Raw genomic sequence first — 26,620 nt, forward strand, 5'->3', positions numbered from 1 at the left:
TTTAAAGTTTGGCGAACAGGTATTCACAAACGTGACAAAAATCCTGTTTGCCTTATTACACGTTTGTTAGACCATAATGCATTTGTAAGGAGGTGAAAGGGATATGCGTTACATTTGTGATGCAGTACCCATCCGTCAAATTCTAAATCAGGCCCCAGGTCCAAAGAAAGACATTTTTACCAGGCAAAGGAGTGAAAGTATATTATCGACGAGAGGATTTAGGCAAATATAGAATTTCCCCCCTCTGAGCTTTTTTTGCCAAAACCAACGGCTGTAGTGGGACTTCGTCCAAATGAGATCTAACTTTCAGAGGACTTTGCTGGAGAGCAGCCTCAATATTGCTAATACTAATTTAGAAGGTAAAATCTACGACCAGGTTGAATTGATGAGGTCATCTGACTTTTGCTCCATTGCAATCAACCTGAAATTGTGCCTAGCCTCTGGTCAACCACGAGCAGTGACTTCTGATTGGTGAATTATTTTTTCTTTCAGCATTTTGCCCCAAAACTTTAAAAATTCATGTCCCTGGTTCCCCATATTGGATTTTATTAATTTTTTGTGTCATTTTCTCTATTCTTAGAAATTGGTTGTGGAATTTAATTGTGTTGTGCTTCAAATTTTAATTGTTTTGTACTGCTAAATACTTTACATATGCTTTCCTGAAGTTCAGCCTGCTTAATCTGTGCCATACCCACTAGGGACTGAGCACAGGTTTATTTACTAAACAAGTGTGTTGGATCTAACATGATTTTGGACCTATTATTTAGGAATCAATTACAACATCCTCCAAAAATCACCAATTTTCTTACAATATACGTCAACATTGCCAAGAAGATAACATAATCAACCAGACAGGTATCATCAGTGATTCCTAGGGGTATATACAAGTATAAGGCAGAGCCCATAAGGCTACTTATTATGTAAGGTCCCTTGAAATTACCTGAGCGAAAATGTACTGGATAAAAAGTTAAGTGAACTAAGATGACATCCAGGAATTCTCTCAGCTTCAGGTAACTTTCTTGCAATGTGTGGACCCCAGGGCTGGTGATAGGAGTGTCCAGAGGTGGGTATGTGGCTAAGGTTTTCAGTATGGCAGCATTTCCATTCTGCAAAATCTGAATCTGCTGCTGCTGAGTGGTAGTCTTCAAACCTGGAGATGGAAGACCTCAAACCGATGGAGTCAGAGGGACCAGAAACACATTGTTGTCATAACCTGTCATGGGCTGTATGTAGTAGTTGAACATTCAACTTTTTCTTAAAGCCTCTGTGGAAAGGACAACCACTTCCAGAAGCCAACCAATCTGACCCGAGAGTAACATGAGTTACTGAAAAGTACTGCCCGACAGCACGAGGAGCAAAATGACCAAAGGCAGAAAAAGTTACTAAGTGGCAGGACAGGTCTTGCAAGATTAAGACCTTGACTGGAGTAGTGCTAACGTTGGCATGCCTGGAGCAGAACTGAACTAAGACCTAGAACTGGAACAGAGCAGGAGTTGGTAGGCCTTGAGCACAGCCCGAGAAAGACTAGGGCTGGAGCAGTGCATGTGTGGGCATGCCTGGAGCAGAGCTGGAGTAAGGGAATGATTTGAGAACAGCAGAAGCACCAAATCCAACAGCAGGAGCAAGCTTCAAGAGTTATGAGACACTGATACGCTAATCAGTAGCTCTTTATGTACGGGCAGAACAGGAAGGGGTCAGTCTCTGAAACGGAACCACTGGACAGGAATTATAATAGAGGCATTTTACATGGGGAAGCAGCCAGAAGAATCCACTGTGCTGAATATTGTGGAATGGAAATGATGACATAGTCCAACTTCTATTCTTCTTGGAAAACTATCAACAGGGAAATATAGAGGATTCCAGGAGGTAAGTAAATTGCTACCTGCATTAAAAAGGCTTTTCTAAACACCTTGTCCTTCTAAGCTCCAGTGTTAGAAATGATTTACCCAGCAGCCCTCCCACCTCAGGACTGCTGTGTTGCAGTGGCCACTGATTTTTACAAATAAGGAATGGTGCAACAAGGCAAGGAAAACAAACAATGACCCTGAGGCCTAGGGACAAAGTTCCCTAAGTGGCAGGGTTATTTTTTGTTATTCTCAAACTCCTGCTTTGAGAGTTTGTTTGAGGAAAAACAAAAAACAATGCCGAATGGGTCACGAAAAAAAGGCGTCCATTTGACTTTTGGCAAAACTTACAGAGCATCTGCTTCATTGGCACTACAGGCACAGAGATGTTGCGAGGCAGGTGGGGATGTAAATATGATGGCTATTTTCCGACAGCGGTCAGAGACATGCATGTACCCGGCAGGATAGTGGCCACCCGCCCCGTTGAGTGACTCCATAGTTTTCCCAGGGTAGTGTCAGGTAGAACCCTGTGCAAATAATATTTAGGAACTCTGTGCATTCCTCAGTGTAAAGTATTACTAGATTATCAGCCAAAAACTATGAAAGTTCTGGTACATGGACACTGCAACACAATGATTCTTGAAGTTAAGTTTTAATTATGTGTTTATGCTTACAATATTCGAGAACAGAGAAATCACAGTTTGTATTGGTAACAATGACGATATGTTTTCTCCTTCAGATCAAGTTGCTATTCCTGACTTTGGAGCAGGAGCCATGGAGAACTGGGGGTTGATTACATACAGGGAGACAGCACTTTTGTATGATCCCTTGACATCATCGATCGGAAATAAAGAGAGAATACTTACAGTGATAGCTCACGAGCTTGCCCACCAGGTACTCTCATTGTTGAATGCAAAAACACAGAAAACAGACTGCATATGAATTAACATGACCTTAACAAGAGTGCAACTTAATTTCCTGATATAGAGGGCCCGATTCACAGAACTAACTTAAGACAAAATCCTAAACTTACTACCATTTTGGTATTCATAGAAGACACTTACTCATTTTGGTATTCACAGAAGGCACTTACTCATTTCGGTATTCACAGAAGTTAGGAGTCCTAACTTTAGGAATCCTAAATGCCTTCTGTGAATACCAAAAGACTTAAAATTAGGATTTTTCTCAGTTCAGTAGTAGTATAGCTAGGACTCCTAATTTTAGGACTCCTAAATGCTTTTTGTGAATACCGAAAGTCTTAAAATAAGGATTTTTCTCAATTTAGTAGTAGTAAAGTTAGGACTCCTAACTTTAGGACTCCTAAATACCTTCTGTGTATACCTAAAGCCTTAAAATTAGGATTTCTCTCAGTTTAGAAGTAGTAAAGTTAGCAGTCCTAACTTTAGGACTCCTAAACTGAGAAAAATCCTAATTTTAAGACTTTCGTTATTCAGAGAAGGCATTTAGGAGTCCTAAAGTTAGGACTCCTAACTTCTGTGAATACCGAAGTGAGTAAGTGTCTTCTGTGAATACGAAAATGAGTAAGCGCCTTCTGTGAATACGAAAATGGTAGTAAGTTTAGGATTTTGTCTTAAGTTAGTTCTGTGAATCGAGCCCAGAGACTTCTTCCAAATTAGAGTGGATGAGATAAAGAACATGTGGAACCCACTTTATTATCCATGAGGTAGGACCTCTCCAATGACTTTATACTCATGAACGCATCGGCATAGCATGCACATTATTTTAATTGCTCACATGTTCCTGCTACTATAGAACTACCTGTTATGCATAGACCCACAGGGGAGGACAGTCTTGTGACACTAGTAAGGAAACTGTACACGTTCTAGTCAGTAGGTGAGCCACAGAGTCATGAATACAATGCTTCGCTATTGACTCAGTGATAAAGGGCAACAAGGGCCAGGGGGGCCAGGATGGGCGAGTGTGGGATGTTTTCCTTGAATTTCCTGTAGCCAATGAGATGGATTGCTAGACCCTGTCAGTATCAGGGGCTTTTCTATTCCTTTTGTGAATAGAGTCTAGGTTATGGAACCCAGACACAGACGAGTGCCCCTTTCTTAAGGAACACATATCACATTTCTGAACTTGAAGAACGAAGTGAAGTTACACGTTACATAATGGGTTGGAATGTTTGGCATGCTCATGACAGGAGGGTGGCTAGTGACTAATATTCTTGTCTAAAGTATAATAAGGGTCCATACCCACTGCTGCATGGATTAGTACTAATTTGGACATTTTGATGGTGGGTGTTTATGAGCATGTGGGTCAAGTAAACCCTAACCTGCTCCAGCGCACACAGTTGGAGGCTTCACAGGTTTTGTTGAAAGATGTTTATGTGTAAAGCTGCTTCTACTGGTCAGTTCAGAGGAAGGTCAGAGAACTAGGAGTGTCAGTGAGATTGAAAATGAGGGTTCCAACAGGTAATGTTAACTACTTATATATTACATTCTAGCACCATACAAGTCATTAATGCACCCCATTCGCAGATCCTGGCAGTCACACAAAGAAGAATAAGGGCATGGAGAGGTAGAGTCCTAAGAACCTCAAGTCACAGGTAGACCTGGGTCAATGGTCTAAAAATCACAGTGCAACATTGACCCTGTTGCATTGGCTTGAAGAAAGCATCACTCCAGAAACAAAATCAAAGAACTGAACAGTATATACTCTGTCGGATGAAAGTGATTTAGATGCCGCAGAGTCTGTCAAAAATACACATTAAAAATCAAATTGTCCTGTTTCTTGTTTGGCAGGTGGGTGTATGTCTTCCCCTGTGACAATAGAATGAGTCTTCTTCTGTTACATGTTTTTGCAAATTAACATATGTGATGCATTTTACTAAGCTTTTAATGCTTCCATGGCTTTCTGTTTCTGTTTAGTGGTTTGGTAATCTTGTGACACTGAGGTGGTGGAACGATCTCTGGCTGAATGAGGGGTTTTCCTCATATGTGCATTTTCTAGGAGCTGACTATGCGGAGCAAACGTGGAATATTGTAAGTTTTCCTCAAAATATATTGAAAGTACTGATCTTAAGACCGACAGGAAGGAATTCATTGCAATGGTCAGTAGTAGAGCTGTGAATGTTAATAAGAAGTAATCAAAGAGCAATTTATGCGAGGGCATGTTGAAGTTATTTGATTTTTATTTATGCTTGTTTCACCATGTTAAGACCAGGTGGTCGCTGGTCTTAGTTTTAGAGCTGCCCCATGTATACGCCACTATTGTAAATATGGGGCAGCATCAAAATCAATGGGTGTTACTGCGGAACACCCACCGTGATACCCATTGCCCACCCTTTTTTTGATAAGTACAGTGTAAAAGGGGGCCTTATTCACAAAGCAGCGTTAAGCCACATTAAGTGGCTTAACTCCACCTTGTGTAGGGGCTTGTAAATATGCCCCAAAGTTCAATCGATAATGACGATTTACAGTCTGATATTTGTCTCATTGCCCTAGATGCAATGTAGCTTCACTGTAGGTGGAAGTGAATGACAAGAATACTGTTTCAAAAAATGTCGAGTTGCATAAATATTGTGTCAAAAATGTATTCAGCACAAAATTATTGAGAATCAGAATATAGAAGGTAAGACTACCGTTTTTTAATGTAGATATTATCGTTTTAAAAATATTGTTATATAATATTGTTTTTTAAATTAATTTAGCATATATAAGGTATCATACAAATTTAGGCATTTAGTATATTGTTTATATATTTTTAAAGGTTATTGCAATTTTTTTATTTATTTATTATCAAGACAGGCAAATACATAATTGCAACTTTTTACATTTAATTAGTAATTGACTACTTAGTAGCAGGATGTTGGGTTTGTAGGGGAATAAGATGGGAAGTTAGATAAATGATTTTTATTTTTAAATTATTTTTATGTTAAATACTTAATTGGTTGTTAATAATGTAAATTACTTAATTGATCAATGGTTATTTTAATTATGTAAGTGTATTTTGAGGTTTGTAATGTATATTTTATTTTTCCATATTTAAATTACTAATTTATATTTTAACAGTGGGTTATTGAGTTGTAGTGGAATAAAGTTGGAAGGTATTTAAAATAAAAGGAATATGTTGTTTAATTTTTTTTATATTTTTAATATTAAATATTGAATTGGTAATAATATGAAATGTTGGTACTAATTTATAATTTAGTGGCAGGTTTTTGGGTTTGCAGAGTAATAGGGTAGGGAGTTTTTAAAAATATAAATGTTATGTTTTTTATTTTACAAATTCATTTTAATTTTCACTATTTCATTGGTCATTGATTTGGTGAAATTATCGAGTATGTATTATGTAAATTATTTGCTGTATTTGAATAATTGTTGATTTTTCGATAAGTATATGTAAAAAATTCTGCAAAATGCATCTTATATTTAATATGAGTTTCAATGTTATTCAATGTATTTAATTGCTATTTTAATGTTATTAGTTTACATTTATTTAAATTTTCTGGGGGAAAAGTGTATTTTTTTTATTGCTTTATTTAGGTTTTTTATTTATTTATTTTTTTCCCCTTAGGTCATTTAATTGTATATATTCATTATTTTAATATGTTTTAATAATTTTGTGTTGATAGACCTTCAAATGCTTTTTTAAATGATTATGAATTGGAATAGTATAGCTATACCTTTCTAAATCCAACCCTGTCCATAGTGTTGTTTGGTTGCAGTGTGAATAGCAAACTTAACCCGTCCAAATCCAACACTTTCCCAATTGTTGCTTAGACTGGAGTGGGAATAGTATATTTGTCCCCTCTTAAGTCATACATTTCTACTGATTTTCCTTATGTGGGAGTAGAAATAGTAAATCTAAGCCCTCCAGAGTCCAACACGTTCCCTAATGATTTTAATATCTGAATTAGGTTGCATATATGTTAGATGATTGTAATTTTTACTTTTATGTTATTGTTAATATATTAGTTTAATGTTTTATGAAACAAATGTTTAATTATTGTTTTTCTATTATGTAAAGTATATATATGTTTGTGTATATTACCTACTGGCGGTCGCCAGTAGGTAGTTATAGTTAGGACCAAGTTTCCATAGGAAGAACATTTTCTGTTTTGCTGATAACTTTGGCGTCATTTGATGAATCTTCATGACATTTTCCAAACTAATTCTTTGTTCAAATCAGCTCCTATGTTGAAAGATTGGAGGTGATTCATCAAGGGGGGGGGGGCCGAGAAAAAAAGGGGGTCCCAAAACATGTTTTCTCCATGTTAATTTCCATAGGAAACTTTAGACAAGGCTACAGGTGAACGGGTGAATGGAATTACCCCAAATTTGCAAGGGAGAAGGGTCTTGGTCTAGAAAGCACACTTTTGTTTATTTGGTGTAAATCTGTGCCGTAGTTTTGGAGAAATATAGAAATTTACAGATATCAATATTTGGGAATTCTGCCTTCTGATTGGCTGAGGCGTTACGAGCACCAGGTTGCTGCTTATTGGCTGCGAGCGGGGCGAAAAGAGTAGAAAAGAGGAGTGTTAGAAATGGGATTTCTGGTTGGCTAAGGCGTGCGCCAAAGCCAGGCAGAAACCACCACTCTAGTCAGGGCAAGGGAGTTACACGCCAAAGATAACCCCTGCTCACCCCCTTGGTAGCTTGGCACGAGCAGTCAAGCTTATCTCGGAGTCAATGTGTAAAGCGTTTGCGCACGCACACAGCAACAACACCCCAGGTACACCACAAAAGGAACTCCACACAAGGTTACATATACAAATAGCCTTTGTATTGTCATAAATACATTAGAAACATAATCACATAATATACACTGTGCCAACTGGCACTAGGCAATATTTACAGGGCAGTATATACACATGACCGGGCCAATCGGGCCCTGGTCCGAATCTTTAACCCCTTCCATGCCCATGACGGAACGGTTCCGTCATGAGCATCGGTTGCGCTGTGCTCATGACGGAACCGTTCCGTCATGGGCCCGCCCGCGCTCGAACCCTTCAGCACCGCGGGGGAATTCCCGCAGCGCTGAAGGGGTTAAAAAAGCACAAGTAGAAAATGTAAAAGCACAACCAGTAACTACTGGCAAGATTAGGAACTTAGCATTAGATCCTATAACAGAAACCATAAAATGCACAAATCATATTACGAAGGAATCTCATCAGGCATAAAACACATTAGGAGAACGCATTGCGCATCACCAGTATAAATACAGTATGCATTAACCCTATGAGGCACTAGGCCTAGCAAGCAAAAATGCTTTAGGAAACAAGGAGCATAAAGCCAGGTTGCTCCAATCAGGGGCGCAACACACTGACACGGGCCCCAGGCCAACTGGCCTCTCTCAGGGGCTCAAATACCCTATGTCCACAACAGTCAGGGCGTAAGCTGCCAATGCAGCAAAAGCCAAAGGTGCAATTGCTCAAGCCCAAACGTGGCAGCTGCCCACTAATTGCTGGGCAACTGTGAAAATGAGCCCTGGCACCAGCGTGCATCCTGCGCCCCTCTCTCAGACTTTAAATGAACTGCCCTCAAGCGAAAGAATGGGGCTGGCACTTGGCGCGCTGGGGAGGCCCCACTCTGGAACTGCTAAATTACTGCGGCCCAGCGTTGCAGCTGTCTGCTGTCTTGCTGGACAGCTGAGAAAGAACTGGAGGGCACCGACAAGCACCAACCATGCGCCCGGTGGAATCCCGCTCGGGGACTCTGAAGTTAGACTCAATACCCCACTTGTGGCAGCTGCCCTCTATCAGATGAGGTAGCTGTGAAGATCAACAAGTACAGACAAGGTGCCTCGATAGGCACCAACATTCCTTAAAGGTAGTCCCACTCACCAGGGCTCCAGGGGGAGGCCACCTCTCCTTGTTGCTCCTGCCAGCGCGGTCCCTCCACCTCAGGACTCCTCCGGTCCCTGGTGGGGGGGCTCTCTCAGCTCACGAGAGCCCCGTGCAGACTTGCTGGCTTCTTTCTTCGGCTGGCCTCTAGGTGGGTGCGGGGCTCCCTTACACGCCGGGAGCTCCACTGACGGTGGAAGCACCTCTCTGCCTCCCTTAGCTTCCGGCTCGGGGGAAGGAGGCCATGCCCCAACCAGGCACGGCCGCCTGACTTCCTCCGGGCCGATCTTGGCAATGCGGCGGCAGCAGCTTTTCTTCACCGAAGCATGGGGTGGGCTCCCGCCTTCATCTAAATTAAATATAATGGCGGGGTGAGCACCCGCCATCACGGCAAGCAGGCGGGGTGGGCACCCGCGATAAAATGAGCAAAACTGCGGGGTGGACACCCGCTCGAAAATAAAGACAATCGCGGGGTGGGCTCCCGCCAACAAGCACCGCAATGTGGGATGAGCACCCACTTCCAAGGTACCGATGCGGGGTGCGCTCCCGCTCGGTTTTTCTCATAAATTAGTGGGATGGGCACCCACTCAATTCCAATAGCAGAAGGGCTGCAAATCAAAAAATCTAAAAGAGAAGTGCTCTCCCAGCGCTAGGGCAGAGTCTCCAACACACTTCCCCACAAGCAAAAGCGCTCTCAAGGAATAAAAATACAGCACTCACAGGGTGTTAGAGGCAAAAATCCAGGATCCAAAATGGAGCGCTCTTCCCAATAAAAGGCAAAGTTCAGGGGGCACAAGGCTGGGTTCAGGCAGGCCAGCACACAGGGCCCTCCAGCAGGGAGGCAGTCCCTTGTGGCGGTTCGTCCTGAAGCCCAGCAGCAGCATCCCCCAGCGTCAGGACCAGCACAACAGAACATTTTCATGGGGTCCCAGCCCCAGCATTTATACCACTTTTCCCCTTTGTGTCACAGCACAGGGTTTAGGGATACGAGTTAGAACTGGAATAGGGGAGCTTTGGAGCACTTTGTTTTGCTCAGCTCCTCTCTCCTTTGTTAGGTGGGGGCTCAGGGATCAGACGCACCACAGGGGATGGAGCCTGCATTGTGGAGGGAAGGCACAGCCCTATTCAGGTCCCAGGTGCAACTCCTCCCTCCCATCTAGATGCAGATCTCTCTATTCACCACTGGGCTGACTCATCCTGGCTCCTGGAATTTCCCACACCATCCAGCACCTGTCAATCACAAGCCAGACATGTACTCCACATCAGGCAGGCAGACACACAGCACACAGAAATGCCAACTTCTAAAAGTGGCACTTCTCCACCAGTCACAATAATTCTGCGCACACCATTGCACAGCATTTTTTCTTACGTGTTTGCACATACTAAACTTGTCCCTGCACTCCTCTCACACCAGGAATTACCATAGATACACATATCCCCCATGCATTCCTATGGGAGGGCAGACCAACCTCACCACACGCACTCAGAGAGCGCACGCACTTTACTCTGGACTACCAATACCAGGTCACAGGAAAGGCAAAAAGTTTAGGGGTGAATCTGTCAAAAGGGCCAAGCCCAACAAGGAGGGTAGGAGCGCTGTGAGGTCTGTGGGGTGGTTAGGGTGGGCTACACAGGGAGTGTGAAGTGATGTATTCACCCCTACCGGTGTGAAAATGCTGTTTTGCCCAGAGTGAGATAGTGCTGAGGTGAGGTGCCGGTACACTCGGGGATGAAACCGTGAGCTGATTGCTGTAAACTGATGTGCTCTGGGCGCTGTAGGATACTGGCCGCTGTAGCATAGCTGTGCAAGTGGTGTTAGTATGGGTTTAGAGTATAGTGGTGTGAGCTCTGTGGGGTGGTTAGGGTGTGCTATACAGGGAATGTGAAGTGAAGTATTCACCCCTAGCGGTGTGAAAGTGCTGTTTTGACCAGAGTGAGATGGTGCTGAGGTGAGGTGCCAGTACACTCTGGGATGAAACTGCGAGCTGATTGCTGTAAACTGATGTGCTCTTGGCGCTGTAGCATACTGGCTGCTGTAGCATAGCTGTGCAAGTGGTGTTAGTATGGGTTTTGACTATAGCGCTGTGAGGTCTGTGGGGTGGTTAGGGTGTGCTATACAGGGAGTGTGAAGCGAAGTATTAACCCCTAGTGGTGTGAAAGTGCTGTTTTGCCCAGAGTGAGATGGTGCTGAGGTGAGGTGCCGGTACACTCGGGGAGGAAACCGTGAGCTGATTGCTGTAAACTGATGTGCTCTGGCCGCTGTAGCATAGCTGTGCAAGTGGTGTTAGTATGGGTTTAGACTATAGCGGGAGTGGAAAGCAAACTACTCACCCCTACCAGTCTGAAGACTCAAATGGAGTGTTTTAGCAAGCAGGAATAAATAAATAATCATGAAGAATATGATGCAGAATGTTGCAATGCCACAGAAGACAAATGGTGAAATCAGGTGTCTTTAAGAAAGTGGCTGTGTGGGATAAAGCAATGGAGTCTGCAAGTTATATAAAAAGTGTCTTTATGTAAGTGCCATAAATGGAACCACTGGTACAAGAGCTAAGGCATCCAGCTGAGGCAAACTCCAACCGCTTCTGCTGTATTCAAACCTAAGCTCCTGCATCAGTCAATTCCACATTACATGTTACAGTTCCATGTGACATAAACAATCCTATTAGACATGAATGACTGTAAATTGTAGAATGAAAATAAAGGTAGGATACGATTACCACACTGTGCCAACCAGTTCCTAAACAATGCTGTGTGTTTTGATTTTCTTGATTGCCAGTTTGTGAGCAGAGGCTGCGGATGAGCTAATTTGTGTGAAAGGGCTTCTTGGATAACAGGCAGGCAGAGAGACGTGTGTACAAAGAATAGATATGGTTTCAAAATGTATGTCGGGTTTAGGCTAATTTAGCAAGTAAATAGCGTATTTGCATAGGCCATACATCATCCATCCCTGGTTAGTGTGGAGACGTATGGGCCAATAATGAAAACAGAGTTCAAATGCCTAAGCATACTTTGAAAGTTATTATATGAAAATAGTTCAATTGAAGTGTATTTAAAAACTTAATAGGAAAAAGTCAAAAAAGTTGGAAAAAATCAATCCAAGAATAAAGTGAATTTCTTACAAGTCTTGGAGATTGCAGTCCGGAAGTTCTTCAGTAGCTTGAGATGCGTAATGTTCCAAGAGGCGATTGTTGCCATCATATGAGAAAAGCGAAGTGATCAAATTCATATCCTCGAAGGGACAGTGATGTTTCTCGAATGTTGGAGGGGCAATTTGAATTGGCAGGCAATCTGCAATGTTGTCAAAGGTAGCACGATGCAGGAGATCTTTCGTGGGTGCGCAGAAATCCCATTCCTCCAGGATACCTTTGTGTGTTGCATCCGCCATTACTCCACTGCCCGAACAATCAATTTCATGGTTTTCAAGATACTCAATTACCTGCTGGATATCGGGAGCATTTGCTGGGATGTTGGCAAGGCATAGATCCATTTGTCAGTCGATTGGGCAAGTTTTGCAATAAAAAGATGGTTGCACGCAGATTGTATATGTGTAAATAAATGTCATGTTGACGCTGGCTCCGATAATAGAAAGAGGCAGGCAGCCGAAAAGTTATTCCATGTTTTCACGGTATTGATGTAGCTTCGTGTAGAGGCGTATTCTGTCGGACATGCTTGTTACCACAGGGAACGTAGCCATTTTTAGCAAGCTAAAATAGTAGTAGAATGACCGCAAACAGAGCGAGAATTATGGGCACTGTTGCTGTTATTCCAGAGATGATCGAATGAATGAAGTCGGGTATTAGACTAAAAACAGTTTGAAAGCCTGTGAGATGGCCAGAGGAAACAATGTTAAAAAAGTGTGCCAGACCTTAAATGTCAGATGTGTTGAAAATTGTGTAACAATTCACAAAGTGTAATGGGAGGTTTGTATTTAAAAGGGAGTGTATTTTACTTGAAGTTTGTGCTATCTGCAGTCGATAAATTACTTTTGGAGAAGTGAGGGAAACAAAAGCGCTTTCAGTTTGCTCCGTTTAATAAAATCTGTTTTCAAAGTAGGTATTGAAGGCCAAGTTGAACTTTGGGAGTTACTTTGTGTGGGTGGGAATAGAGATTGCCAGAGGAAGTTATCCGGTTTAAAACAGTAAGGACATACGGTATGCTAGCTCACATTGCGTAGCAGTCCATGTTATTAAGAACCAGATAACTGCTGTTAGAAAGCTGTGTGAATGTTGGTCTGATTGTGGGAGTTAGCGTGCTTTTAAGAAAGCATGCAAGATTGGGGGATGTAAGCTTAGAAGCATCGTGCAGTTGGACATTCTTGCATACTAATGAATGACTGCCATTGTGGTCCCACTTTTCAACTGTGAGAAAAACTTTGTTTTCCTCTTTAAGACAGCTATATGTATATGGGAGAAAACACTGCTCGTAAATAAATGCGCTACCATATATAATCACATAGAACATGACAAACAACATGTACACCTAGCAGACACAACAACACTACGTACTGTGGGAACCGTTCCTAGCCATGTACACAAACCAAACATAGCACCTCTGCCTCACAATGTAGAATGCGGGGAGAGATGGGAGCAAAGTATGTGCGAAGGTGACAAGTGATTCTCGATTATAAAAGTATACAATGCAAAGTGTTGAGGGGATGTGCTGGACAGACTTGAGTATGCAGAGCACAGACATGTACATGTCAACATACACTGATGGTCTATTGAGTGAAGTGGACAGTGGACGCAACCATGATAGTACAGTCAGTAGGGAAGATTACAAAAACATACCGCATACGGGCCCCCTCACCCCCCAAATCTTTAGCGTAGTGAGCTGGCTCGGCGTACGGAAGACTAGCGTAGGGGTATGAATAAAAGGCACGTTTCTCTGGGTGTGGTTCTCTTCCCGAATGGCGAACATGTCTGTCAGGTCTGCGCAGCTTACACCGCCATGAGGCTGACACTGTGAGCGAAGGTGGCTGCGGGAATAATGCTCTCAGCCTGCTGCTACCCAAAAACCGTCATGGCCGCGGCGACGCACATATGCCCCACAGTTCACCTTTCAACACCGTCATATGTGAAAGAGGGCCCATCACGTGCCAGCGAAAGCTCCTGGGCCGAGGTCTGCGAGCTGGGAAGGCTCCTGAGATCAACGCTGGCTACCGCGACACAGGCAGACAGCACCCAGCCTGAGGAGTGCTCTGTATACTACTAACAGAGTATTCCAACAGGTACCAACAGTGGAACAGTGTCTTGATCCCACAATGGACAATGTTAGAACTGCATCTGAGAGTGCAGATGAAGGTACTCATTTCGACCAGCTGTAACCAACTCTAGGTCCCAACAGTGGAACGGTGTCTTGATCCCAGAATGGACGATATCCGATATTACCTGATGCTTGTTTTTCACAGAACTCCCTCCGTTGAACTGCATCAAACTCTGTGCTTCCGCAGCTAATTGCCGCACATGATCATTGGGCTTGGCTGACTGCAGTCGCTGGAGTACACCACGGTACAGCAGGTCCGAACAGTGGAACGGGGTCTTGATCCCAGAATGGACGATGTTAGAACTGCATCTGAGAGTGTAGATGAAGGTACTCCCTTCGACCAGTTGTAACCAACTCTGGGTCCCAACAGTGGAATGGTGTCTTGATCACAGAATGGACGATGTCCGATATTACCTGCTGCTTGTTGGTATTCACAGAAGTCCCTCCGTTGACGTGCATCAGACTCTGTACTTCCATAGCTAAGTGCTGCACATGATCATTGGGCTTGGCTGACTGCAGTCGCTGGAGTACACCGTGGTACAGCAGGTCCGAAGAGTGAAACAGGGTCTTGATCCCACAATGTACGATGTTAGAACTGCATCTGAGAGTGGAGATGAAGGTACTCCCTTCAAACGGGTGCAACCAACTCTATGTCCCAACAGTGGAACGGTGTCTTGATCCCAAAATGGACGATGTACGATATTACGTGCTGCTTGGTTTTCACAGAACTCCCTCCGTTGAGGTTCATCAGACTCTGTGCTTCCATAGCTAAGTGCTGCACATGATTATTGGGGTTGGGTGACTGCAGTCAGTTGAGTACACCGCGGTACAGCAGGTCCGCACAGTAGAAGGGGATCTTGATCCCACAATGGACAATGTTAGAACTGTATCTGAGAGTGGATATGAAGGTACTCCCTGTGACCATGTGCAAGCAACTCTAGGTCCCAACGGTGGAACGGTGTCTCGATCCCAAAATTGACGATATCCGATATTACCTGCTGCTTGGTTTTGACAGAACTCCCTCCGTTGAGGTGCATCAGACTCTATGCTTCCGTAGCTAACTGCTGCGCAAAATTATTGGGCTTTGCTGACTGCAGTCGGTGGAGTACACCGTGGTACAGCAGGTCGGAACAGTGAAACGGGGTATTGATTCTGTGATTGAGGATGTCAGAAGTTAAAGTTTGTGATGATTTGTGTGTACCACCTCCGATCAGGTGCAACCAACTGCGTGCTTCCGAATACAACGGCACGTGACTGTGAGGCGTCAATGACCACTGCCTGTGGCCTACACTGCGGTCAGCAGGGCTCACAATTCAGATCGAGTGGTGATTGTTTACTTACAGAATCCAGTAGGCAACTAACTGCAAAGTCTATTGAAATATACACAATAGCCTTTTAGTATACTTGCTTGAAGAAGTTTTTTAAGATGACTTATAGGTCTAGTACAATGACCAAATTCCTCTTGGTAGTGGTAAAGAACACTGAATAACAGTGTACAAAGTGGACAGCAGATTTCGCAATTCGAATTGTTTTGATTTATTTATTGCAGAGTTTTGTGTAATTCATGTTGTTGTATTTTGTGAAGAGGAAGTGAGAAAAAGTATTCATGGAAGACTGTGCTCACAACTGCCTTCAATTTACACTGCAGACAGCAGTGTTCACAATTCAGATCAAGTCGCTATTGTAGATGACGCAGTCCTGTAGGCAAAAGACATTGCTCCAGTGCGCTCTGTCTGCACCACGCATATGCATCATCACAGGGTCCACACTAGGCCTGGGCGAAGCACTACGCTACGCTCGCGTAGTTTGCGAAGTTCGCGCTACTTCGCGCTACGCGAACTGCACGTAGCACAGTGCGAACACGCGTAGCGTAGTGTTGCGTAGTGCTGCGGTCATTTTTTGCTTGCTCGCGGTCCTCAACGTCAAGTTGGCGACCGCGAGCAAGCAAAATGACATCCTGGCGAGACTTTTTCCTTGTTCGCGATCGCGAGCATGGAAAATAAACCTCCCGGCGAGATTCCCAACGCGAGAAGGTCAGGTTTCTCATTGCGAGGGGTCGCGTATGCTCGCGACCGCTCGCGATGAGAAACTACCAGTTCGCGTTGAGAAAGCTGCAGCTCGAGTAAAAATCTACTCGAGCAGCAGAAAACTACAGCTCGCACTGTGCAAGATGCCATTTTCAATGATTGCACAGTGCCGGTTTCTTGTCCGCACTGTGCAATCATTGAAAACAACATCTTGCGCAGTGCGAACATGTTACTTCGCAGTTAGCGAAGTGCTACGCGTAGCTCGCGTAGTGCGAACTTCACTTTGCGAACTACGCCCACCCTTAGTCCACACACGTTTTTTGTTGCTTCGCGTACGGCAAACTGGGCAGCTCAAGTCAATGCCACGTGGCTGTTGGCCCTTGCTGACCGCTCTCTGGCCACACTGCAGACAGCAGTGTTTACAATTCTGATCGAGGTGCTATTGCAGATGATGTAGTGTTGTAGGCAACAGACATTGCTCCAGTGCGCTCTGTCCGCCCCACGCATACGCATCATCACAGGGTCCGCACACGGTTTTTGTTGCTTCGGTAACGGCAAACAGGACAGCTCAAGTCAACGCCACGTGGCTGTGGGCCCTTTGTGACAGCTCTCTGGCCTACACTGCAGGTAGCAGTGTTTACAATTCAGATAGATTCGCTATTGCAGATGGTGTAGTGTTGTAGGCAACAGACATTGCTCCTAGTTTGGCCGTCCCGCAGCACGCATCATCACTTGCTGTTCACTTGCTGAATGCTTTGATGTGGCTATCTAAGTGCACTGGACCTGATGGACCCTTTATGATACAATCTTTTTGTGTATTATTTCAGATCTACTGCCTGTATCTTAGTATACCACAAGTTATGGTTCTTTTCCGATAGAATCTTTTCTGTAATTATTTCACATCTAGTGTCCCTACCTTACTGCAGCACAAACTATTGACCCTTTTATTATTGAATCTCTATGTGTTATCCAATGATTACTGTTGTGGTTGATGCTAGCAGCAACTCTTCCCTCAGGGCTGGTTTACACTCACCCCACACGCATCCAGCACAGACGTCACTGGATATGTGACCATGGTAATAAAAAGGAGTCGAGCGCACATGCCCGTACCCACTTCCACTATCTATCTGTGTCCGTGTGTTCATTATCTATGCATGATACTGCCCCTGGGCCGTACCACATTACATTGTGCTGTGGACAGCATATGCAACCATGTTACCTCTGGCAGTGGGGGAAAGTTCTGTTATGTAGCTTTTAGATGCATGGCTATCACAGGTGGAAGGCTACTTTACAGAACATGAATATTGATGAAGATGATGGTTGCATGTTGTGTGTAGTGTCAGATATGTGTACATAGCAAAAAGTTTTCAAAAAAGCTCTGTAAGCAGAAGAGGAGTCTCCCATTAAACGCTGTAGAGAGAATGACTAAAATCGGTGGGGTCCTCCAACTGTTACAATGGGAAATGTTATGAACCAATCAAATGCTTTTCTTTAAGGTCACATGGAAATCGCGCACCGAGCGCATAAGGAGGCCACAGCCGACGCGATTTTGAGAAAATATTACCATAATATAGGTTTATTACAGTTAGAAATATATAAATGTTTAAAATATTTTAGATTATCGCTTGTTCTCATATACACTTTAAACTTATTTAGATATAGTGTTGAGACAAAAAATAAAATGAGGTAATGGTGTTCCTGGTGCGACACCATACGTCTATGACGTAACACAGGACCTGGCAGCGTGCACTCGTCGCATACGCAACACGCAGCGGGCATGACCCCATACGTACATGACGTAAGGCACGGCTTGGTACAGCATACCCGTTGCATACCAAAGTAGCAGCTGGTGCAACCACATACGTATATGATGTTACATGGGACGCGGTGCCACGAAGCTGTCGGAAATGAAATGTGCATCCTTTACGAGTTTAGCAATATGGCGGATAGGATTTGCGTGCTGATGGAGCTGGTACACTACCGGTACGGGACTTCAGTTTTCTCTAAAAAAAAAAAAAAACGATATACATACTTTTTTTTGAAGATATAAAACATTACATATTTTGCAACTTAAAAAAAAGGATAATAGAGTTCCAAAATATTACAAAAAAAAGAGAAAAATTATATGTTTTATAAATATTAAAATATGAAATTAACATTTAAAAAACCTTTGAAATTCACTGAAAAAACCATAGGTTTTACAGACGTTATAGTTAGGAATTAGCATTTAAAAAACCTTAGAAATTCACTGAAAAAACCATAGGTTTCAGGGACGTTATAGTTAGTTGGACATTTGACTCATATAAAACCAGAGAAATTCAACCGTTATAGTTAGTTGAGCTAACTATAACTCACGCGCCCGCAATGCTCTGGTGATTGACGTCACATATTACATCACTCATGACATGGTCAGTGACATCCCTGATTACATCACTGATGACATATCAAATGACATCACTGATGACATCATCCAGTGGATGTGTGTTTCTGTAAAGTTTAAATATTTTTCATATATATCTATGCCAAGGTGTATTGAAGAAAGAGTGAATTTACAAGTCCCTGAATGGATTATTTAGTAGGTGCGTGACTGACTGTATAAGTGAGTCATTCAACATGTGTTACTGAATGTATGGGTTAGTGACTAAACTGTGTGAAAGTCTGTATTAGTGTCTCAGTTGGTGTATAAGCGGCTGCATGGGTTGTTGAGTAGCTACATGAGTGTCTATATGGGTTATTGATTTTTTGTCCGAGTATCTGTATGAGTGCCTGAGTGTCTGTGTGGGTAGGTGGGGGGTGTGATTCACTGGTTGTATGGATTCAAAAGTACATCTGGGAAAGGCTGTATGGGTGAGTTACTGTGTGTATGGGTGTGTTGGTGAGTGAATGAATGTCTCACTGCTATATGTGTGAGTAACTACATATGTTTTAAGGCAGTATATGTGAGTGTTGGAGTATATAAATGACTATACGTGAGAGTAAGTTATTTGAAGAGTGGGTGTATAAAAGAGTGTCTTCTTGTACCAGTGATTGTATAAGATAGTTAGAAAGTCTTAGTATCTGCATAAATAAGTGATGTGGTGTGTGTATAAATAATGCAGTTGGTGTGTATAACTGTATACATGAGTAAATGGGTATGTGATTGAATCTTTGCATGCCTGTCTAGGTGTGTGAGTAGCTCTATGGATGAATGGCGGACTGTGACTGTGTGTATAGGTGTATGAGTGCATATTATAGAACTGCATTGATGAGTAACTGCATGTATAAGTGAGTGAATGTGAGTGTAGACATAGGAAATAGTGGTTGGTATTTAGTATCTGGCATTGTTGTGTGTATGGTTTCAAAAATATGAGTCTGTATTTTAGAGTGCGTGTATCAAAGTTTATATTAGGCCATCAGTATGTGCATCAGATTATCAGGTGGATGATGTCATCAGTGATGTCATCAGTGATGTAATTTGAGATGTCATCAGTGATGTCATTAGTGATGTCGCTGACCATGTCATGAGTGATGTAATATGTGACGTCATCACCAGTGCATTGTTGGCACGCGAGTTATAGTTAGCTCAACTAACTATAACGGGCGAATTTCTGTGGTTTTATATGAGTCGAATGTCCAACTAACTATAACGTCCCTGAAACCTATGGTTTTTTTCTGTGAATTTCCAAGGTTTTTTAAATACTAATTCCTAACTATAATGTCTGAAAAGCCTATGGTTTTTGGCAGTCACCAGTAGGTAGTTATAGTTAGGACCTATTTTCCATAGGAAATCCGCAACATTCTATTTGGAATAACGTTGGCGCCGATTGACGAATCTTCGCGAAATTTTCCAAACTTTAGGCCAGCTCCGGTCCGCTCCTATCCTGAAAATTTCACAGTGATTCACCAAGCGGGGGCCGAGAAAAAAGGGGGGTCCCAAAACACAGTTTCCCCATGCATTTTCCCATAGGACCTGTTGACGCAGCTACAGCCCGAACTGCTGAACAGAATTACACCAAATTTGGCAAAGAGGTAGTCCTCAGTTCAGACTCGTCCCTTTTGCTTAAATGGTGTAAATCCGTTCAGTAGTTACTGAGAAAATTAGAGTTAAAAAGATAGATATATCTGGGCGGAGCCTAACCGCACATTTCATCGTGAGATCTGATTGGCTGTCAGTACTTCATCCAAGAAGTGTTGGCAGCCATCTTGGGACCAATATACATGATAGCACCTCATTAAAAAGCATTGCAGTTAATAGAAGGTTTTAAGACTTTAGTTACTTTATAAATCATTTGTTGATACCATACTCATTTTAGGAATTGTGGTGTGTTCTAAGGTGATTTTACCATGTGAAAAAGCCTTCTGCTGTGATATCATGAATCATGTTTGAGAGAAAACTATTTTCTCATGCTTTTCCCACAGAGTTTTGGAAGGTGATCTATAAGCTAAACTAAGAGCATATTTTCTGTAAATTCACATTATCTTTCTCAGTCATGTGAGAATGAAGTCTGACATTCTCAGTAAAACATGTACATCCAACAAGGGCAGAGACTTTCAGTTGATTCCTTTGTGTTCTACTGCAGCTTCCCAGAGTGTTCTAAAGAACAACTAGAGCGCTAACAGTCCTACTTATGACAAACGTATTGCACACCTGAAGCCATCTTGATTGGAATAAAGTAGTAACTCTTAAAACATTTAATTTAAAAAGGAACAAAATGAGGGGGTTCATTTTGCCATAGAAAGTATGATTAGTGCTGCAGAAAGAAAAAGTAGGGCACATTTTGAGTGACTTCTCAAATCCTCTTCTATTTCATTAACAAATTCTGACATGCAGACTGAAACATGCACTTTCAATACCAGCAGCAGACTTCCCTGGTGAGCAGTAGCTTTACTACAGTGATCTAATAAGCAACTAGAGTGCTAACATTCTGAATTAATGGCAAATGTGTGACACATCTGAATGCCTTCTTGATGGAATCAATGTAAAAAAACAAAAGCATTTCCTACTGAGGAGACTGTAGTAAATGAGGACATTAGGAAACTTCATAACAAATAAGTCTCCCAAAATGGCCACCAGAGACAAAAGAGCCCAAATGTAGCACAAATATCACCCAGATGTAGCCCAAGTATAGCCCAATGACAGAATGTCCCAGAGTGTTCTAACGAACCACTAGAGCGCTAACAGTCTTACTTATGACAAAAGTATGGCACACCTGAAGCCATCTTGATTGGAATAAAGTGGTAACACTTAAAACATTTAATGTACAAAGCAACAAAATGAGGGGGTTCATTTTACCATAGAAATTATGATTAGTGCTGCAGAAAGAAAAATTAGGGCACATTTTGACTTCTCAAATCCTCTTCTATTTCATAAAACAATTCTGACATGCAGACTGAAACATGCACTTTGAATACCAGCAGCAGACTTCCCTGGTGAGCAGTAGCTTTACTTCAGTGATCTAATGAGCAACTAGAGTGCTAACATTCAGAATTTATGGCAAATGTGTGACACATCTGAATGCCTTCTTGATGGAATCATAGTAAAAAGCTGAAAGCATTTCCTACTGAGGAGACTGCGTGAATGAGGAAATTAGGAAACTTCATAACAAATAAATCTCCCAAGATGGCCACCAGAGATAAAAGAGCCCAAATGCAGCACAAATATCACCCAGATGTAGTCCACATGTAACCCAATGACAGAAGTGTGCAAAACACTTATTTTTTGTGTATTTGTAGTTTTATATAGTGCAGACTTGTCAGGTATTGGAGTGCTTTACATAAGCATTGGTTACATCACACAAGATCAAATTCATTTTGGTTGTAGACATGGGGAGATTAAGTGATTTGACCAGAATCACAGATTTTGAGCTGAAGCAGAAACTCCAACCTGGTTCCCCAGTTGCAAAGTCTGCAGCTCTGGAAGTAACACCACATCCTCTCCCCTAGGTGCAACATTTAATCAAGTGGTCAACTGGATAAAAAAACATAAAGAATAAAAATAATTTAAAAGTTCTTTGTCGCTATTTGAAAACTCAGAAAATATGCCCTCATTTTAGTTTTTTAGAGTACTAACCATAATTTTGATGCAAATAAGACCCTCTCATATATATATATATAATTTCTAAATTTCTAATTACAGTTTTGATTACATCAAGATGACGTCAGGCGTTCCACACTTTTGTAATAAATATAGAATGTTAGCAATCTAGTTGTTCATTGGGATACTGTTGATATGCAGAGACCAGGGGCACAGACTCTGAAAATTGAAGGCAGGTAGGAGAGTGCAGAGGCAACACTTTGACCACACTGGGCAGGCAGGAAGGGCAGTGGCAGCACAACAGACTATGGAGGGCAGTGGAAAGGGGGGCAGGGGCAACAAACCAACAATACAGGACTGGCAAGAGAGGCTGTGGCAATATAATAGACCATTGTGGGCAGAAGGAAGAGGCAGTGGTAGTACAACCATACATGCCAACAGACCCGTTTTAGCCAGGAAACGTCCAATGTTTTTAAGCTCAAATGGGCTTTATTTGATCTGTCTCCTGTCTACAATCTTTTTTTCAATGTAACTGAAAGGGGAAAATCAATACCCCAGTTTTTTTTTCAAAATCTCCCTCTTACCAAGTTCAAAATGTTTGCAAGTATGGTACATTGGAACATGGTAGGCAGGAGGAATTGGGGTAGGGACATGGACTCGGATAACAGAGGACAAGAGGGACATGGAGAGGTGCACCAAACTGACCCTACAGGGCAGGCATCAGGGTTTGCAGCAGCACAATACACCACACAGGGCATGTGGGACGGGAGTGCAGCACAACAATCCATAGAAAGCAATAGGGAGGGGACAGGACCATGCACATGGACAACAGAGAACAGAGGGGAAAGAGGCAATGGTAGCTAGCTGACCATAACGGACAGACAGGAGAGACAGCTGTAGCATAACAGACCATAAACGGTAGGAGGGACGGATCAGGGGCATTACAATGGAACAGACAAGCCAGGAGGGAGGGAATAGGGGTCTGCACATGGAAACAGAGGGCTGGGGGCAAGGGGGCAGGGCAGGAGCAACAAGATGACCATGGAGGTCAGGCAGGATGGGCACTAGAAACAAGACACACCATGGAGAGCAACAGTGAGACTATGATGGCATACACACAGACCATGGAGGGAAGGTGGGAGGGGGTCAGGGGCAGCTAGCTGACCACACAGGGAAGGTGGGAGGGGCCATGGCAGCACAGACGAACATGCATGGCAAGTGGGAGGGTTAGTGGCAGCACAATGGCTATGATGGGCAAGAAGGAGGGTGCAGGGGCATGCACAAAGGACCATGGAGGATAGAAGGGAGGGTCAGGACCTGGGCACAGACAAGAGAGTTCAGGGGAAGGGGCCTCACAACAGACAGCACGGGGCAGGCAGGAGGAGCAGTTTCAGCACAACAGACCAGGGAGGGCAGAAGGGTGTGGCAGTAAAATGGATCATGGAGGACAGGAGGAAGGGGATAGGGGCATGGCATGTGGACAGGCAGGGTGGAGGTGACAGGGACAGTTTACAGTCATCTGACAATGCTAGGCAGGTGGGAGGGGAGTGGCAGCTCAACAGAACACTCAGAGTAGATAGGAGTGGCAGGTCCATGGAACATGGTGGGCAAAAAGGATGGAGCAGGGGCATGCACAAAGACATCGGAGGGCAGGGGGAAGGAGAATAGGGGCAGCAAGCTAAACACAGAGGCTAAGCAGGAGGTCAATGATGGGCCATAGAATTGGGCAATGGAGGGCAGGAGGAGTTGACTGGTACATCATGCTAAATGGAGGGCAGTGGCAGCACATCAGACCATGCATGGCAGGATGGAGGAGGCTAGTCCATGGATTCAGACAACAGAGGATAGGGAGGAGGTGGATGGGGCAGCAAGCTAACTGTTCAGAGAAGGTGGGTATTAGGAACTTTATTGTTTTTAAAATGTGTGTCTGTGCGAACTACTTAAAATATGAAAAAGTATGCAGCATAATCTCACTTTTATTCAGGAAGAAGAGGACGTTTGTGACTGTGACTCCGGGCTCACTTGGCAGAAACACCCCCTGACCCTCCACCCCCCATCGCAAAATGTAATGCCAGTGAAAAGGGTAGGTGGACGCAGTGTTATATAGAACATAGTCCTGAGAGCACGATTGAAAATGAAAACTAGATATAGTATATGGTATAAACTATGCACCAAAAAGTGTGCTATAAGAGTGAACCGGGGCGTGAAATATAATATGCAATACATTGTGCGCAATGACAGTTTCATTGGAGAGCGCGAGATAGCACAGGCACTAGCGCGTGCTATGCGATATGCACCTTGGGGTGTAATATGCACAGGGCAGTGTTGTGTAACCTAACTAGTCTCTAAAGTTGTAATATAAAACATGTGCTGGGGAGTGTAACGTTGCATATGCACTGTGACAAAGATATGGATCACAGATTGTAATATGTATGGCATAGCGCTGTGCGTTATAACATAGGCATCGAGGAAGGCACGTTAGATGGGGCAATATAACCTATGCGAAGGAAAGTGTGGCATGACATATTCACGGGTGGTGTTACAGTGCACATGGGCTAGAGAGTGTCATAGCATACGCTCTAGCTGGTGGAATACAACACAGAGGTGAGTGGCACTCGGCGGGCACTGGTGGGTGTAACACAGCATTGGGCTCAGCCAGGAGCACGCTGTGACTCTCAAGTGAGGTTCATCTCCTTTCCAGAGAGTAAAATAAAAAGTATTACACATCCGGCGGTGGATGTGTGTTTTATTAACCGTGAGGGTTTTTTTTTGCATAGTTTGGTCGAATTGTTGTCGAATCCCCTTTGAATGGCTTGGTGTGCGTGTGTATTAAATGTGCCCGTCAATAGCTACCCATGTTTGTATAAATAAAGGACAAGGGTGTCTACTTGGAGAGTACCCACCGGTGGGGGCGCCGGGATTAGGCACGGTAGGGCGTCAGACACGTCAGAGCTTCACTAACTGTATTTGCAGTTTATATAGTGCAGACTTGTCAGGTATTGGAGTGCTTTACATAAGCATTGGTTACATCACACAAGATCAAATTCATTTTGGTTGTAGACATGGGGAGATTAAGTGATTTGACCAGAATCACAGATTTTGAGCTGAAGTAGAAACTCCAACCTGGTTCCCCAGTTGCAAAGTCTGCAGCTCTGGAAGTAACACCACATCCTCTCCCCTTGGTGCAACATTTAATCAAGTGGTCAACTGGATAAAAAAACATAAAGATTACAAATAATTTAAATGTTCTTTGTCGCTATTTGAAAACTCAGAAAATATGCCCTCATTTTACTTTTTTAGAGCACTAACCATAATTTTGATGCAAATAAGACCCTCTCATATATATATATATAATTTCTAAAGGAAATGCTCTGTGTATTACAGTTTTGATTACATCAAGATGACGTCAGGCGTTCTACACTTTTGTAATAAATATAGAATGTTAGCAATCTAGTTGTTCATTGGGATACTGTTGAGAGGCAGAGACCAGGGGCACGGACTCTGAAAATTGAAGGCAGGTAGGAGAGTGCAGAGGAAACAATTTGACCGCACTGGGCAGGCAGGAAGGGCAGTGGCAGCACAACAGACTATGGAGGGCAGTGGAAAGGGGGGCAGGGGCAACAAACAAACAATACAGGACTGGCAAGAGAGGCTGTGGCAATATAAAAGACCATTGTGGGCGGAAGGAAGAGGCAGTGGTAGTACAACCATACATGCCAACAGACCCGTTTCAGCCAGGAAACGTCCAATGTTTTTAAGCTAAAATGGGCTTTATTTGATCTGTCTCCTGTCTACAATCTTTTTTTCAATGTAACTCAAAGGGGAAAATCAATACCCCAGTTTTTTTTCAAAATCTCCCTCTTACCAAGTTCAAAATGTTTGCAAGTATGGTACATTGGAACATGGTAGGCAGGAGGAATTGGGGTAGGGACATGGACTCGGATAACAGAGGACAAGAGGGACATGGAGAGGTGCACCAAACTGACCCTACAGGGCAGGCATCAGGGTTTGCAGCAGCACAATACACCACACAGGGCATGTGGGACGGGAGTGCAGCACAACAATCCATAGAAAGCAATAGGGAGGGGACAGGACCATGCACATGGACAACAGAGAACAGAGGGGAAACAGGCAATGGTAGCTAGCTGACCATAACGGACAGACCGGAGAGAAAGCTGCAGCATAACAGACCATAAACGGTAGGAGGGACGGAGCAGGGGCATTACAATGGAATAGACAAGCCAGGAGGGAGGGAATAGGGCTCTGCACATGGAAACAGAGGGCTGGGGGCAAGGGGGGAGGGCAGGAGCAACAAGATGACCATGGAGGTCAGGCAGGATGGGCACTAGAAACGAGACACACCATGGAGAGCAACAGTGAGACTATGATGGCATACACACAGACCATGGAGGGAAGGTGGGAGGGGGTCAGGGGCAGCTAGCTGACCACACAGGGAAGGTGGGAGGGGCCATGGCAGCACAGACGAACATGCATGGCAAGTGGGAGGGTTAGTGGCAGCACAATGGCTATTATGGGCAAGAAGGAGGGTGCAGGGGCATGCACAAAGGACCATGGAGGATAGAAGGGAGGGTCAGGACCTGGGCACAGACAAGAGAGTTCAGGGGAAGGGGCCTCACAACAGACAGCATGGGGCAGGCAG

General features: G+C 43.5%; 1 protein-coding gene across 2 annotated transcripts in view; it reads left to right on the forward strand.

The window, feature by feature from the left end:
* Positions 1 to 26,620, forward strand: part of LOC146860508 (aminopeptidase N-like) — a 257,086-nt gene that overhangs the window by 42,261 nt on the left and 188,205 nt on the right. For both annotated transcript variants that reach the window (XR_014978825.1, XM_085644420.1), the window contains exons 5-6: positions 2,584 to 2,738; positions 4,739 to 4,852. Coding sequence is in view for 1 of the 2 variants with exons in the window: in XM_085644420.1 (XP_085500546.1) it covers positions 2,584 to 2,738; positions 4,739 to 4,852 (269 nt within the window). In the remaining variant the exon portion in view is untranslated. The remainder of the gene's footprint in view (positions 1 to 2,583; positions 2,739 to 4,738; positions 4,853 to 26,620) is intronic.

The sequence above is a fragment of the Triturus cristatus genome, chromosome 3_1 (genome assembly GCF_964204655.1).
Source record: "Triturus cristatus chromosome 3_1, aTriCri1.1, whole genome shotgun sequence".
Lineage (NCBI taxonomy): Eukaryota > Metazoa > Chordata > Amphibia > Caudata > Salamandridae > Triturus > Triturus cristatus.